Here is a 17189-nt window from a genome sequence, read left to right on the forward strand (position 1 = left end):
AGGATGGGTCTGGCTGGCTGGTGACTGGAGAATTCATTCCCAAGCGCTGTGTTGCTGCAATTCAATCCTTGGCTTGCTTTTGGAATAAGGAAGTACCTAATTTTAAAGCAGTTGGCTGTTACAGTCGGATCCCCTCAGAGACGCTTGCTCTGGCTGCAGATGGAGGTGTCTCGCCCGAGCATTGACTGTGCCTGGAATAATTGAGTTCAATTTCACTTCCTCTATTTACCAAGCTGCAGCCACTCTTCCAAAAAGGAGAAAGAGAATTACCCCCCACCCTGAAAAAGAAAAACCCTCCCTCGAAACAGAAAAGAAAAAAAGGCCCTGAGCCTTTTGAGTGTTTTTGAATTTTAACGTAAGCAGCTGTGAGTTTGTCTCCTGGAAAATGGAATGCAGTTGGAATGAGAATGAGGGCTCTTGTCCATCTGTCTGTCTGGTAGCTAGGGGTGGCGAGGGGAAGGAAAGTGCTTGCTGGCCCTTTGGCAGCGGCCTCTGCCTCCGCCTCCCGCGCGGACCGAGTCCTCGCTCGCTGGAAAGCCGTCCCTTTCTCTGCAGCTGTTACCAGACACGCACACAAGTACTGGAAGCTTTTTCTAGCTGGGAGCAGAAGGGGTGCGAAGAGAGCCAGGAGCTGCCTGGCCTCCGGCGGGCGCGGGGTGGGGAGGGTCTGCGTGGGCAGAGCTGGGCCTCGGGCAAGGCTGCGGGGGAGAGGGACCCGGGCCTGCCGGAAGGAAAGGTGGGAGAGACTATGGATGTGAAGGGCGTGGGAATCACAGAATCATAGAATAGTTCCGGTTGGAAGGGACCTTAAAGACCATCTGGTTCCAGCCCCCTGCCCTGGGCAGGGACACCTCCCACTAGACCAGGTGGAGGGTCTGGTTGTTGCTCACAGCGAGCGCCCTGAGGGTGCCGGGCTGGTACTCAGCGCTGGCAAGGAGCCTGCGAAGACGTGCCCGAGTCCCTGAGACATGGGGAGAGAGAGGGACAGCCTTGTCCCCGATCCGGAGGGACAGGCAGAGCTGGCAGAGCCAGCCGGCCTTGGAGGGCTTCTGCTTCTCCCCTCTGCGCTGGGGTTGGCACTCATCCGCACTGGCCCGTGCCTGTAAGGAGACGCGGACTCATCCCCCTTTGCCGGGGGGTTGGTGAGCGGTGGCTGTCCCTCCCTGCCTCCCCAGGAGCCGGACGGTCCCTGTCTCGCACCCCGGGTGCCCGTGGGGCTGTGGCTGCATCAGGGCACTGCCGGCCCCGTCCCCGCGGGCGGTGAGCGACAGGAGCAGCGCGGAGGGTGAGGCTGGGGCGGGAAGTAGGAAGCTGGGAGCAGAAACGTAGCGGAAATGATTGCATAGTGTCGGACTGCCGCTCCTGCAGACTGCCGCTGTTTTAAAAGCATCTTATTGGCATGATAACTTCCTCTGTAAATCCTGTCCCTTTTCCCGTTACCTTGCACTGTGCTGGTGGCTTTGCCAACTGGCTACTGGAGACTCGGCGTGTGGCTTTGCTCTTTCTCCGCCTCTTTCTGCGCCTCTTGCCCTGGACCTGGCTCGGTCCCCCGGTGGAACCAGCCATTCCTCCTTCTCCGGGCTCGTGCTCCCCACCATGATTTTGTTGGGTCCCACTTTACCTTGTTGTGACTTGCAGAAGCGCTCCCCGACCTGCTGTGGATGGAGCGGGGGAGTCACAGCCAGGGGTTTCGTCCATAGTGTGGAACAAATGCCTCAGGGAAAAACCTTAAGCCAACAGAACAGATAATTTTGTCGTGACAAACCCCTGGGAGAAATATTTTTTCTGGTAATTTGTTGCTTTGTGGCCTGAAGCAGAACAGTTTATACCCCTCATAAAGTCTTTCTCTGCTCACTGTAAACATGGGTGTTCACATCCTTATAAACGCCCTCTTAGTGTAAGTGCTGTCATGCAGCAGGCAGTTCCACGGGTGAATAATGCCTTTTTTTCCCCCAAAGCGGTGCTTTCTGGAGCTGGGTTTCTTCATTACTTGTTTCTGCGTTTTTCCTTTCACACACCGCAGTAGATACAAGTTACCTGGCTGGCGTTTCTCTCGCCATTTCTTATGCTCTGTGCCTCTCCTCCAGCTCCTCTCTGGGCTCCAGCCCCGTTTTCTCCCCGCGTGCACGTCCCGTGCCGTCAGGCACCGGCGACGCAAGGCCTGGGGGGGCTGGGGTGGGGGGGGCAGGGATGGATATTCCACCCTTTTGGAACCCATCACCTTCGTCTCTGCTGACAGGGCTGGGACCTGAACCGCTGTTGCGTTGCGGAGAATTGACATATCGGCTCGAAGTGAGCTGTGATGTCTTCGGAGTGTGGCGGGAGCTGGCAGGGGTCATCCCGTCACCCGTCACATGCTGGGCCAGCAGAGACGCCCGGCTCCCGCGGGGGGAGCGGAGGGAGGGCGGCGTGTTCTGCTGTGGTGGGATGGACCCAGCCGGTGGATATTTCAGGCTGGGATGGATTGAAAACGAACGCTTGGAAAGAGCAAGATGCTCTCCAGCGGTTCACGCTCCGGCAAGGCAGTGGGCCACCAGGGAGAGGTGCCGGGGCCCGTTACCATTCGGAGCACGTAGCCAGGGGAAGGGCTGGGGGAAAAAAACCCACAGGGCAGTCAGAGTTTTCCGCTTTGCGGTGCGTGTGGAGAAACACTCCTTCAGGGTTTTTTTTCTTTTCTCTCCCCTCCCCCCGTTTCTTCCCCGCAGCTGAAGAACATTAAACACATGAAATGCATTAGCTGGGATTTTTCCTTTCCCCTGCCCCCCTTTCCTAAGCTGGGGACCTCCAGGAGGAAGAGGCCTATGAATTGACCCTGCCCAGTGCTTTAATTGACAGGTCATTAAAGATGAATGTGTGGCTAGAGAAAAATATTCAGATTGCAGGCTAGTTGTTGTCCGTGTGGGATTTTAATGATTTATGTTTCTTTCTCCTCCCCTCCTTCCTACCCCCCCCACCAACTCCAAACAATCCAGGCACCATGGGAGGTCTGTTTCTGGATGGTGAGGAAAGCCCTGCACTGGAAGACATCAGCAAATGGACGGTGGAGGATGTCTGCAGCTTTGTGTCCAACTTGTCTGGCTGCACCGAGTACACTCAGGTAAATCTCTTCACAGCCTCAACGACGTCACGGGAGGAACGTCCTCCCCGCGGACCCCTGTTCTCTCCCGCTCCTCTGCGCCTCTTTCACTTGCCGTGTCCCCCGCAGAAGGTGTATCTCACAGCCCTGCAGGGCTTAAAGCTTTTTTTTTTTCTTTTTTTTTTTCCTAGTGGATTGCTGAATAGCTACTTGTAGAAAAGACCCTGAGATGTGTGATGGGCCTTGTGGATGGATCGCAATAAGGGAGAGGATGGGAGTAGGGGCAAGGTTAGGCGTGAGCATCCGCGTTGCAGAGTTGATCGTGGTTAGTGGCTCTGGGTGTCACTCTCACGGGCCAGCTCCTGCTTTTAGAAGCTGTCCTGTGCTCCATCGCAGAGCTGAACCCGGCGGTGGCTTTGTGTGGGGCAGCTGTACCGAATCCCTCGGGACTGCCAGGTGGTCCCTGGATCGGGGTGGGCAGCTCGCGGTGCCAGCCAGCCCGGCAGAAGGTGCTGCGTCCTCTGGCTGCACCCAGAGCACTGTGGTGTCAAAGTAACCTCCGTGCTTACACTGTGGAGTGATGGTGACTGTGATTTTTAAGCTCGTTATAGCAGAGTTGAAACATCCATCAGTACCGGGGGCTTCATAAAGCCTGCTCAGTGTGAGGTCGTGAGGTGCAATACAAAAAACAACCCTGTGTTTTTGCCTTCCGCATCTGCTCGAGGCTGTTATAAATGCCCCATTGAGAAAACGCACCAACTGCGAAGGCGCAGATTCCTGAGCTGTCTGGGCCAGCCCCGTAAGGAGGATATGTGTGCTGAGGAGGGAGGGACCGAAAGCAGAGAGAGAGAGGCGAAGGGCCAAAGTTCAGGACAGTCTGGCCTTTCAGCAGAGAGACATCCTAGGCTGAGAACAGGCCTTGAAAGGGAGGAAGGGGAGCAGGAGTCGCGCTTCCGCACACGCTGATGCGAGAGAGGAGCATCCCTGGCTGACAGCTGAGGAGTGCAAAGCCCTGCTTTGACAGCCAGGCTGGCTGCAAGCCGATTTCGCAAAATGTGCCTCCTCTCTGGCCCTTGCTGTCTCTCCCTCTGTTAGGCCAGTCTCCTCTCCCAGCCGGGCTGAGACGGGTGAAGCTCCGCACTTTGGCTTCTGCTGGGACTGTTCAGAAAGCCATGATTCCCGTTAGGTTATGCAGATGGGACGGTGTGCGTGGGGAAAGACGCGTGCTTTTGCATCCCTCCAGAGGGGATGGGGAAGCAGAAACCTGGAATTGCCCCGCAACTCCCCTGTCTTGCTCAGGTGATGGGATAATGTGCGTTCAATCCAAAGGCTGTCTTTCCTTGCCCCCTCACTGTGATGTTAATCCCATCACAACACGCTTTGTTGAAACCACCAGTAAAACCAGTGCTTCTTTGGAGCAAACAGCTGTGCACCCCCGTGAGGGGCAGCATTTAGGAAGGTGAATGCTTGTTACGGAGATGGGGTTCATGTAACATTCCCCAAGAGGAATGACAGAGATGTGGGTCGTGACTGGGAGTGGGTCAGGGTGACTGGGAGTGTGGGGGAGAGAAGGGTCACTTCTCATCATGGAGAGAGGGAGGGAAAGGACAGTGGTTAAAAAAAGATGATGGTGGATGGGTGGGTGTTTACGGGAGGGAGAAGCAACACGTCGGTGCCTGCAGAGGGGAGTTTGGGAGCTGGATTTAGTGGGAATGATCCGGGGATGGGTGGTGGGTTCAGGAGCGTGTGTGTGGGCTGCAGTAGGTGTTGAAGAGAGCTCAAGCAAAAGGCTCAAACCCCAAAATACACAGCTGCTCCCGTTCTCTGTTACCCCCATGCCAACCAGTGTGCTCTTGCACCGGTAGCGTTGCAGTTTGCCTGCATTCCTGCCTTGGGGAATGAAGCTCAGAGTTGCCTGGAGGTTTCCGAATTAGGCCAGTAGGAAACGTCCAGAAATCTTTACCACAGCCGCCTTGCAGAAGGCTCATCCATCTACACCTCCCGTGCCAGCTCCTGCTACACCAGTGGGGAAGGAATCAATCGCTTGCTGAGACAAAGGTTCAGCAAATCTTCTCAGTGCGTTGCAAACAAAATATTTTACGCTAATGGGAGATGCTGTAAACAGCCTCCTGTCGTGGCCTTGCGTTGGTGCATTACATGGGGGGGTGCGTGGCTTAAGGGACGCTGCGTTTTTGCGCGCTCTGCTTACATGCTTAACGGGGTTTTTTTTACCACTACGTGCAAATGCCAGCGTTCAGGGGTGACCCGGCTCCGCGGCGCTGAACGGCAGAGCTGGCTGTGTTCTCGGCTCCAAACCCACAGCTGCCGGGGAGGTCTGGCACCGGCCTGCGGGGCTTCTCCTGCCAGGAAAACCCGGCGAGGCTTTGGTGGGACGCTCTGCAGTTAGAAACATGGTTCAGACAAATAAGAAAACTTCAGCAAAAACAAAAGTTGCCACGCCTGATTTCAGCCCTTGACAATATTCAGCTTGGTCCCTGCAGTGGATCAAGACCCGTGGGACGCCCAAGGGGGAGGCTTTTCTCAAGCGAAGGCTTTTTGTGGAGGGTTTTAGTGCCGGGCGAGGGGAGGCCATTGGCTCCCAGCCAGGTTGGCTTCAGAGGCAGGAAAAGAAATCGGTATAGTAAGTTTTGCTAGGTCAAAGAGCAGAAACACACGCTGCAGTCATGAGCAGCTTTGCTGGCGGAGTCCAGCAATAAAAACCACTTGCAGCAGCTCAGCTGCCTTGGCTCCAACAGCCACCGCCACCCTCCGAAGGGACGGCTCCGGGGTCCAGGCTGCTGCGGAAAAAGAAGCCATTAGAGTAAATTCACACACACACACACACACCCCCGCCACATTATTATTACTAAATTATTATTAAACTAAACACAGTAATAATAATGCCGAGCATCAGCCGCTGCGTGGAGAGGCAGCAGGATCAGGCCCCGCAGGCAGTTCATTTGGGCGAGCATCCAGTTCTGAGCTGGGGGCGGGGGGGGGGGTGTGCGTGTGTGAAAAAATTGCCGTGGAGCGGAGGTGTGGTTTAGTGGGGAAAAAACCAAACCCCAGGCACGTGAGTGACATCTCCCAGAGCCCAGGGGAACCTGCTGGCTCAAGTACCAAATGGTGGCAGTTTACTCTGGAAGTCTGGAGCCTGGGGGGCCGGAATGACCCCCCCAGGGGAGGCTGGTGTAAGTAGAGCCCCGCTCTGTATATGAAGAACGGAGCAATGAGACCACGCACCAGCCCTTAACCTTTACAGCGCAGTACAGATTAGGTGGAAAGCTCCTGCGTGACCCTGTCATTCGAAATGGATAGGGCAAAACAAAGTGTTTTTCTTTTCTCTGCTGAGGAATGTGTTAAAATGCTGTAGTTTTGCACGGCTGGGTGTATTAGAATGTGTTCATAGGAAACTGCCATTTGCTGTGAATATACGGCCCTGCTGCCGTTTCTGTGATTGTTGGTGTGCGCATCCCTCAACCAACCGGAGAGCAGGGAGAAACTTGTCATGTTAATGGCAACCAGCTGAAGGGCCAGGGCGGGTGGCGCAGGAGGGTGACGCCACGTTTAACGGTAGCCCTTGGCTACCACAGTCAGTACAGTGGCACTGCAGTATTTGTTGGTCCATGTTATGGAGAAAGAAAGGGCCTAGTGCTGCCATAGGCGGGTGAGGGGGGCTCATCCTCTCCAGTCCCAGTTGGTGTGCCGGGTACCGGGAGTCACCACCAAACGGCGTGACAGACCGCGTTCTCCGGGCTGCTCGCATCTGCTAGGGATGGTTGTAACATACAGCAGGCAAAGGAGGGGAAAAAAATAGTAAAATAAAGAGTGCAAAACTGAGTGTTGCACCTGAATCCCTCTAACCTGCAGACTGTGCTCCACAGATGTGTTTATGTATTTTGCCTGGAGACTGTTTTGGAAATTAGCAGCTTTGAGAAGGAAATGCATGAGCAAGCGAGTTCCTCCTTTTCAATTGCATATGCCTCACTGAAGACTGCAAATACTTTTGAAGTCTACTGGGTCAACTTTTTCCAAATATCCACACAAGTGTGAGTGACCTAGGATTTGCCAAAATTTAGATCCTTACCTTTTCTCTTGTTCTGCCCCTTTTGGAGTTGGGATAGGGCCCCTGGGCACGGCACTCTTCTGTCTCAAATCCACTCCAGTACGCTGTCAGCCAGGCTTTCTCGTGATGTCCCACTTGGTCAGCCGTTGTGGTTGCTAAACCTGGGGAGGTTCCCCAAAGACAAAACTTCACGCCCCATCCCAACATTAAAAAAAAAAAAGAAAAAAAAAAAGTATTGCTTTATTTAAGCTGACCCAACCAGCCCTAATTCGCATTCCCACGGCTCCTTTTACGTGTTGGCTCCGAGCAGTGGCAAGCCAGGCGGATCAGGTATGTCACTGGCATTTCTGAGCCTGGACCTGTGCTCTGGTTTCTTCCAGGTATTCCGAGAGCAGGCTATTGATGGCGAGACCCTGCCCCTCCTGACGGAAGAGCACTTACTGAACAACATGGGGCTGAAACTCGGACCTGCACTGAAGATAAGGTCACAGGTAGGAAAACTTCCTATGTAGTAGCAAGTGGCACACTTTAAAGTTGTCCGTATCTGTCAAGAGAGCTGGTTTATTGAATATAATTTATCCAGCAATAATTGTTTATTTATTTATTTGTAATTCTGGTTTCAAGAAAGCTTTATCTGTTCACCAAAATGTTCCGTATCTTCATCCGGAGCCAGTCACGTAACTCTTTCTGGAAGAAAACACGGACACTATTCAGTGCCCAGGGGCAGAAGCAAATAGTCCAGGACAGGTGATGGGAGGGAGTAACAGGGATGCAGGGGGAAACTCTTCTGCTGTTCCCAGAAATACCGGCCAGGAAAGAGGGAAAGCTGCAAACAGGTGATGTGAGGTAGACGGTTTCAACACACCCGAACCCAGTCATCCCAAAGCACCTAAAGAACTGGGTAAAGCCATCTCGGGAACCAGCTGCCGCTTTATCCTAGATGGGATGGAAGCCCTTTTGCTGCTCGTTTCCCTTGTAACGAGCTGCCTCTTGGCACTTCTCCTTTTTAGGGAGGCTTGAGGCACAAATGCGTTTAACACGGCTCAGCATCATCTGTTGATTCCTTTCCCTCCCCAGTGAGTAACGGGCCAGCGCTTTCCCTTCTCGGCTGCTAGTAACAGCCTTCCGGAACGTTTTTATCTCGGGCTACTCAGAGCTTACTGGTCCTGCTGATGGGCCGTGCCACCCCCCCACCGCACACACCCCCCCACCTTGTGCTGGTCACCTCTGTCTCCTTGTGCTGGTCACCTCTCTTTAGATACACTGGAAGTAGAAATTGTGTTTGCCCCTGTTGATGTAGTCGAGTTCTCTTTTAGGAGACAGTATTTCCTCCTCAACAGGCGGGTTTGCTGTTGTGCCCTTACAGCAATGGTTCTTCAAAAATACCTGTTTTCCCCCCTCTACGACTTGGCTCCCGCATCTCTCCCTGGAGAAGGCTGTTCTCCTGCCTCCCCCACTCATGGTCACGGTGACTTCCATTCCGGTTGCCTCCACTTCCCCTTGGTCAGACTCAAATCTAGAAGAGCAGCTCTGCTAGCTGCTTCTTTCTTTTTTCTGCCCCCCCCCCTTTAATCATCAGAAAATAGCTGTGCCATGGTATTCCCTAGGGAAGCACGTCATGCGAACAGTCACGGCAGTAACATGCGTGTGTACACATGCGTGTACACACACACACACACACACACACACACACACACACACACACACACACACACACACACCCCATTCTGGCGTAGGGTCCCTAAACCCACAAGCTCTACATTTGCTACATTATGGTAAAACAATAAGACCAACTTTACTACTTTCCCTACAGCCCTCACTGTTTATGAGGGGACTAATAAAAAGGTTCTGTGGGCAATTGTTCCCTGTGGGTCAATTCGGTAGGAAATAAAACTCTTATGTTTCTTAAAAAACAGAGACCGCCAAATAGCTCACAGACATTCTTAGATCAGATTTTGGGGGGGGGAATATGAGATATGGGCTGAAACGAGAAAAACCCTGCTTCGATTTAATCAATAGTGTTTATAAAGTTCTAAAATAAGGCACGGTTGGAGTGTGTGGGGGGGTGTAAGTGGGGAGCAAAGCCCTGATGTTGCTAACTGAATAATGCCACAGTTGTCTGGTCTGAACACAAGCCTGTGTTTTTGTTTAAGCTTAAATGGGAACAGCTGTGTAGGTGCTGGAACGTTGTGGGGCCTTTGGCCCTTGCTGGGAGGCGAGAACGGCTTCGGGAGCGTTTGCTTCGGTCCTGCAGGAGAAGGGAGAGGCTGCAGGCTTAGCGTTTCCTCTGCACTCAACAGCAGCCACCCTCTAGCCAGATATTTATATTTTCCCCCCTCTCCCTCCCCCTGTTGCCCCAGCCCCCCCTCAAGAGCAATTTCTGCTCTTCCGAAGTGGGTGTCGTGCAGGGTCCTGCTGTACGAGACTCTGGGCTGGGTTAGCGAAAGGCGAGGAGACGGTTTCCAACAACCTGCCCAGCCAGCGGTGCCCGTTAATGAAGTAACAGAAGTGGCAGGAATCTGTCGGCCCTCGGAAGGCAGCACGGACAGAGCAGAGATGACCTTGGAACTGCTGCTTACCACCAGTGTCCCACTCACAGAGGGGATGAGCTGGGGTCCGGGCACCATCGCAGTTGTCCATGCAGCCTTACCTAGCCAGGAAAACAGGCCCCAAGTTTCCTTAGTCCCCTGATGAGACAGTGAGACCCGATTACTTCAGGTCAGAGGCTGGACTCGGTTGAGTTGGGAGGTTGCACGCTTCCATTCAGCCCACACCTCAGCAAGGCCTTCCCTCTCCTTCTGGCCAAGAACACAGACGGACGCAAAACACAGAGAAGGGCCCGCACTGCGCGCCCCAGCACAGCCGCAGCCTGTGGGATGCAGGGCAGAGCTAGGGTAGACCTTGCTCTAAGGTAGACCTCCGGGGTGCAGTGTAACAGCGAGGGAGCGCTACTGCAGGACACAGTCCTTCAGAAAAAAAGAGAGAGGAGGGAACCGTCCTGGTCTTCTCTGGGAGGTCACAAAGGTGAGGACTTTTTTGCTGGATTGGGAATGGCAGCGCTTCATCCAGATAATGTAACCTACCTCTTTTAGCTGCAGTTCACTTTGGAGCACAGAACTTGGGCTTGAGCCATGAAAAGCAGCTTCTATGTGTTTCTGAACACACTTTGTGCACATTCTCATCCCCTTTTTGCCCGCCTGCATTTATTTCCTCTTTATTTTTTTAATAGGTCGCCAAGAGAGTGGGCAGAGTTCTGTACATGGCAGGCTTCCCCATGGCATTCCCACTGCAACCTCCCGGTTTGCGGCCACCGGAGCGGGACCTGCCCCCGGCCGATCTCCGACCGTCCTCCACGGGCAGCGTGGCCTCCCCCTTCAGCAGCGGCCTGCCCTCCGCCAGCCGCGTCTCACCAAAGCAGGAAAATGGAAACCCCTCCATCATCACCGGGATCAACGACACCACGAAACCTCCCTCCTAACTGCAGGACAGCTCTTGACTGCTTCTGGAACTGGGGTTCAGTCGAGCAAACGGAAGGTAACGCGTTTTGAGAGCCCAGGAGAGCCTCCCGCCGCAGCGTGAGACACAGGAGTGAGGAAGGGAGGTTTTTAATTTTTTTGGATGCATTTGCTTTTTGTTTAAAAAAAAAAATAAATCAACACACACAGACACAGAGAAGTTTTAAAAACTGTAAAAAGGGAAGGAAAGAAAACTATCCAAAGATGTACTCAGACAACGTAAGTGAAAAGAAAATGCTTGTGGAGGATGGCAGCAGCATTCCCTGTCCCTTTCACACCCCTTCTCGCTCGCCAGGCTGAGACGGAGAGCCGCGGGCAGGGAACAAACGCTTTTCTTTGCCTTCAAAGAAACACGGCTTTGAGGAACTCCTGGGTGTGCCTCCAAGCAGGGAAGGGGACCGGGCACCGCTCCTCCCAATGGTACTCAGCACCCCTGAGCAAAAACCCCCATGAAAAATGAAACCAACCACCTTCCCACCTTCTCCTCCTCCCTGGAAACTGTACTCAGTTCCTCATTCAGGTGTCTATGCATCTCTAGCAACTTTGAAAACAATACCAAAGACAGACAAAAAGAAAAAAAAAAAAAGAAAAATTAAAAAAAAAAAAAAGGCAAGTTCTGGTCCATGTTTACTTCAGTGTGGATGGTACGGCACAGGCGGCTCAGTGCTGTCCCACGGGCTGGGGGGCTGCCCTCCTCCCCGGCGCGTTGTCCCTTTCGGCACACACGGAGAACGGACTCTGCCTGTGCTCCAGCCCTGCAGAGGTTTGGGGTTGGGTTTGGTTTTTTTTTTCCCATTAGATGTTTTGTTTTAAAGAGAAGAAGAAAAGAGTGTGTGCTTTGGCGGGAGGAAGGGTCCCAGGCCTCACTCCGACGTGGCCCCTTCCCTCCTTCACGTGTACAAGAGACTCATTTCTACATTCGGGGTGGGGTTTTTTTGTTCGTAGGGTTGTTTTTGTTCTTTTTAAAGCCTTGTTACAGAGGTGGATGTAGTTGCACATTCTGGCCTGCTGTGGACCATGAGACGGATACCTGTGCGTTCCCGGAGGAGGGGGAGGGATGCTGGGGGATTCAGGCTAAAAACAATGGATAGAGGTTTTTACTACTGTGAATGAGACGGTAACTCCTGGGGGTGACCCCCTGTGACTTGTACAGTTGTGAACAACAATCACATGTGGTACTTTTCTCTCTCTCCCTCCCCCCCCCTTTTTTTTTTGTTTAAACGTTGCACGTGCTACCGTTTTTTCTTACCAAATAGCTTGGTGGTACATTAGCTTCTTTATATTGTAAAAAAAAAAAAAAAAAAAAAAAAAAAAAGTCATTATCCATCACATCACAATAAAAATGCTTTCCAGCAATCAATTTAAATAAAAAAGAAAAACACTTAATTTACAAACGCTATCTCGCTTCCTGAGCTCCTTGCAAGGGGTTGCTTTACCCGGAAAGTCTCCTTCCATTTCTTGCGTGTGCGCTTGGGCCACGCGCCAGGGGTTGGTAACTCCTGCTGCACCGGAGCTGCTCCATTTCTGGCCTAAAAGCCGGTCTGAGGGTTGGTTCCCAGCTGCCGGAAGGCAGACAGCACCTTGCGCGCTAAGGTGGAGAAAGCAGAAAAAGGACCTCCTTTCTCTTTGGGAAGAAAAGGTACGTTAAAACCTTTTTCTTACAGTTAGGGCTTTACAATTCTCATCTTGGCAGTCGTATCCCGGGCTCCCACACGCAATTCGTGAGGACACCAGGCTTCACCAGCTGTAGGGAACCTCAGTCTGGAGCACTCCCAAGCCCCTAATGAAGCAGCAGGTGCTTTGGCCCCCTCCGAGAGGGCTATAAATAACAACAATATTTACAATAATGATGATGTTAATAATAAAACCCAAATTACTATTCTGAGGTTACTTCCTCCTCCTTACGGGATGAAGCATATCTGGGTGCGTGGCTGGGAAGGGCAGGTCTAGTAATTACTGTAAGTGCAGTTGGGAAGGGGAGACCCTCTCCATCCCTATTCCTGCCACTAAGCTCCAAAAAGACATAAAGAAGTGTGAATGAAGCAAACACCCCACAACACTGTACTACAGCAGTAATTACCTGCGCGGTAACGATGTCTGGAAGCAGGAAAGGAGCAGTACTCGGTGTAGGACAGGAAGAGCTTAATTACCTCTTCACGTACACCGAGTTGTTACCGCTTACACCTGTGGGTGAGAGGGAGAGCACGAGCCAGGCTACAGTACATCTGGGTGTTTAGCTGCCGTAAGGCAACGTTTCTGAGCCGTGGGTCTTGTGACTCCATGACAATAGAACTTGAACAAAACAAAAGGAAAAAGGTGGTTCTTCTAAGATGTTTTTTTAAAAAGGCATCTTGTCCTCTTGCGGTGTGCAGGAGTGAGGGTGCCTGGAGAGAACGCGTAGGCAGTGTGGAAGGCAGGTAGCTTGGCCACCCCTAGAGCTGACAGACAGCTGCTGACCTCACTGAACGGTGGCAGAGAAGAACAAAGATCGCGTTTAGTCCTGGCCCTCTATCGCCTGTCCCACAAATCTGCATTAACAAATAACAATGCTCTCGACAGGCACGGTTAGTTTTCAGGAGTGATTCTGTCAGATATGCCCTAAGAATACTTAACTCTTCCTACCTCTCTCAGCAAATACCCTCTATTTCCAGTTTATTTTCCAAAGAAATATGTTTCCTAGCTGCCAGCCCTGCAAACTAATGGTGGTCTCAAGAGATAAGGTGTTTCGATTTTCCCAAGAGATCCCAAGTTACCCTTACCCACCTTGAGCTCCACCGTGTCCTCTCACAAGCACCACTCACACAGGAGGTCACGTAACGCGCTGCATCCCGCAGGTGGTGCAGTGGTTGGCTTTGAGGTGAGAAAGAAAGGCTGGGTGTCCAAGACAGTCTAAAACCATCACTACCGTTTGCGGACTCACAGAACTCAACGGCGTTCACCATCAGCAGCAGGAGCGAGGCCTGGCCCCGGAGAGAGGTGATTTTATGTGGCTGTGGGTAACGACAGCTCTGTTACAAAGCACGGGCTCAGGCTTCTCCCTTGTTTTTGCTAAACAAACGCATCCTGCACAAACCCAACAGCCAGCACAACATGAAAGTATGTTTCCGACATCATTAGTTTTGCCTCTTCTTACTCCTTTCTGCCTGCAGAACCTCCCCCCCGTCTTCCCCCCATATGCTAAGGCACTTACGTAAAGTTAACTTCTCCAGCTTGACTGAACTGACTGAGCGGCTTCCGACGTTACCGATAAAGGCTTCCACTTGCAGTGAAGATATGAAGCTCTGAAACACCCTGTACAATCCCTAACCACGTCTTGGCAGAAGGGAGGGCGCCTTTGGTGAGGGCCCCAGAGGAAAATACGGGGCCACGTGGGTGGTTGGCTGGACAGACAGGAGGACCCTTAGACAACAGAACGTGTCCTTCCCCTTGGTCAGCTCACTTGCGCTCCAGCAGCAGCTGAAACTGAACCCTGTGCTATTTAAAGCAGCAGATTTTAATGAGGGCTTTTTATTACCTATCCTGAGCAGTTTTACTGGCTTTGACATGGCCAGGATTTTACTGTTAACAAAAACATAACTGGTAGAAAATGCTTGAGAGTCCAAGTAGCGTCTCTGCTGCGTCACTGAGAAAGTCCTCGGCGGCACCTGGGGGTGGCTTCCCACCCTCCGTGCTCCCCAGCTCTTACCACCTCTTTGAGACCCAGCTACAGGCACCGGAGGCTGGAGATCCAGTACCCAGCAGCTCTGGAGGGGACAGGCTTAGAGGGGGGTGGTCCTGAGGGTGCTCAGTCCTCATCAGAGAAAGCCAAGTCCTCCACAATGTCCTCTTCTCCTTGGGCCAGCTGTTCGAGGTCAGATCGTGACATCCTGCGAGTGCCGTTCCTCTGCTTCTGTGACCCTTGGGAAACCCCAGCAGCTTCCTTGCCTTCCTCTGTGGGTGGAAAGAGTGAGAGGTGTAAATCCTGCTTTACTGGGAGCGAGAGTGAGGCGAGTCCAGGCAACTCATTGCTAATTAATCCCAGACACTCATTAATTTATTGGCGCCACTGCAGCTCCCAGATAGCGGTAGGAGAGTGCTGCGGGGTGCTCGGTATGGCTCTGGCTCTGAAGTACTTGTGGGGAGAGGAGAGGAGGCCTAACTCCTGTTGTGCCTGAGGCAGAAACGCAAAGTAAGACCTGGGGGGCAGGAGGCAGGTGGTGCCTCCAAACCGTCCGCCCTCCCAGCTCCGGTCAGTCTTCCTGGCTGGAGACGGCAGGCTGGGCAGGCAGAGCTGCGAGAATGGAGCCCTCGTAGGTAACTGCAAGACTCTCAAATGCAAGACTAGCCCCAAGCTCCCTCCTTTTTGAAACGGTGTTTTAATAGTGGGGAACCAAAGTGAGAACGGGTTTCTAGGGGCTGTGCAGGACTGTATGTCCTCATTCCCAGTGCCCCTCCCTCTCATTCCAAAAGTGTGGCTTGATCTTCCTACACCTTGCTTCCAAAAGGGACCCCGCAGACCATCCTTCTTAGGCTCTACCAGCAAAGCATCTGCTCAGCACCAGTTCCTACCTCTGGTCCTATGCCCACAGCCTCTCACAGGTTGTGGAGGGCGGCAGCAGTGGGACATGGCTGCCTCGCCCTCCTCGGCGCTCCCTCCATCAGCCATCCGGCTCTGCCCCTTCGGCCCCCTCGCCAAAAAGGACGAAAAGCTACCTCTGTCTGCCCGGATCGGGCTGGATGCTCACTCCAGTTCACGGCTTTCAAAACCGCCCTGGTGACAGCAGAGCATCAGGACCACACAAGTGCCTCTCCAGGGCGCCGAGAGCATGTGCCGAGCTCTCCCCTAAGGCTCCGGCTGCCGGAGGGTGGGAAGCTGTCACGGGCACAAGCTCCTCGCTGTCCCATTGCCCGACCCGGCTGCATGCCATGTGTGTTTTGGTAAAAAGCACAACAGGAAGGCTGGGCACACAGAGCTTAAGACTTGGGAGGGGAGGATCTGCCTGTCTGCCCCGCCTGATTGATGTCTGAAAAAGTGCCATAGGCCAGGAGCACCCGGCCCTGAATGTCGCTCCCGCTACACCAGTATCCAGGCACTAAGAGACTCTGCTGGCTCCACGCCACGCTCCTACAGCTCAACGCGAAGGAAGCTGCCACTAGGGGTGAAGGAAGGGAGGCTCGGGGTTCCTGCTCCCCCAGACACCAAGGAAGGGTGCGATTCCTTCAGCTTCTCTGAGTGCTCCCGTAGGCAGAGAGGGAAAACACTCCCTCTTTATCCTTTACAGCATTGTCAGAACATGCATCAAATACCCATCTATTCTCGGCGCCGAGGTTTGGGTGTGCATGCCAAGCCACAGCCATCTGCCATGCTAAATCAGTCGGATTTTGCTCTCACTTGGACTCTTTCCCCCTTCCTGCTCCCCAAACTAGTAAAGAAGCCTGCACACAGGCGCTTTTGTGGCTGTTCCCACAACCACACATCACACCCAACGGCATGCCGAGGAGCAGAGCCTTGGCTCTCTCATACAAAGGCCTAAGCAAGTGGCACACAAAAACCAGCAAAGGAACACCACAGCAGCCAGAGCCCCTGGCAGGCCCAGCTTCCGTCTGCTCACTTCGCAGAGGGACTTGGCAGACACAGGCAAGACTGAGCCGACCGTGGTTCGCGGCACTGTCGGGGTGCCGAGCAGGCTCTGGCGCTGCCCGTGGCTCCGTGCAAGGGACGGAAGGGGAAGATACTCTCTCCTCAGCTGAGACAAAGCCTGGCTTGGCATCTAGCACAGCCCTGGTGACACAGCCGTCAGCTTTCTCCAGGAGCCATTCAGACAGCCGTTCATCTGGCCTGCGAGGAGCGCGCTGAACTGGTGGCCTCTCACGCTGACGCCCACCGCTCTTACCCGTTCTGTCTCTGGGCAGCAGCTACTGACTGGCAGACGTGATCGCGACCACGCAGAGAGCGAAGCCAGTGGTTCTAGCAGGGTCTGTACCCACCCTGGCAAATACCGCTGCTTCAGTGCAGAAACCCCAGATGAAAGCAGGACTGGGACAAGATCTCCTACCAGTCCTGCCCTGGGAGGAGCTGTTGGGAAGCAGCAGCTAAAGGGTTATCCCGGTGCGGCACCCCATACCCCAGGCACCGCTCAGATGAAAAGCAAAGTGCACCCTCCACACCCCCACGCATGTGTAACCTGTGGAGAGCCTTGAAGCGAGGTTTCTGTACCCTGGTGGGGTGGGCTGTACTTCAAGAGTTTGTTTGAGCCTCTCTGCAGGAGGCCCCTGAAAAGAGATGAAAGGGACGGGTGGCTTGTTAGAGCAAGGCCTGCAAAGACCTTAACCCTTTCGCTCTCGTCGCAGTATAAACTCTGAACTGCCAAGTCTCCCTGTCCGGGGCGTGTGTGTGTGTGTGTGTGTGTACGAGTCCCTCCTGGCACCCTGCAGCTCAGAACAGCAGCACAGCAAGAAAAGAGGAGACGGTTCCTTTGTAGGGCAGCCCCCAGAATGCAAAGGAGCCTTCAGCTACCAGTGCTGTCAATAATTCCCTTCCCCTTCACCCAGC

At 53.4% G+C, this 17189-nt stretch overlaps 2 protein-coding genes across 2 annotated transcripts in view; one reads left to right on the forward strand and one right to left on the reverse strand.

The window, feature by feature from the left end:
• The window catches only part of SAMD11 (sterile alpha motif domain containing 11), a 126413-nt gene extending 114429 nt beyond the window's left edge, over positions 1-11984 (forward strand). Inside the window, exons 13-15 of the mRNA XM_054222259.1 lie at positions 2973-3097; positions 7523-7633; positions 10372-11984. Coding sequence (XP_054078234.1) covers positions 2973-3097; positions 7523-7633; positions 10372-10620 — 485 coding nt within the window. The 3' untranslated portion in view covers positions 10621-11984. The remainder of the gene's footprint in view (positions 1-2972; positions 3098-7522; positions 7634-10371) is intronic.
• Positions 11985-14148: 2164 nt separating this feature from the next.
• Positions 14149-17189, reverse strand: part of NOC2L (NOC2 like nucleolar associated transcriptional repressor) — a 51179-nt gene continuing 48138 nt past the window's right edge. The window contains exon 19 of the mRNA XM_054222260.1: positions 14149-14587. Coding sequence (XP_054078235.1) covers positions 14442-14587 — 146 coding nt within the window. The 3' untranslated portion in view covers positions 14149-14441. The remainder of the gene's footprint in view (positions 14588-17189) is intronic.

This window comes from Rissa tridactyla, chromosome 16 (assembly GCF_028500815.1).
Source record: "Rissa tridactyla isolate bRisTri1 chromosome 16, bRisTri1.patW.cur.20221130, whole genome shotgun sequence".
Lineage (NCBI taxonomy): Eukaryota > Metazoa > Chordata > Aves > Charadriiformes > Laridae > Rissa > Rissa tridactyla.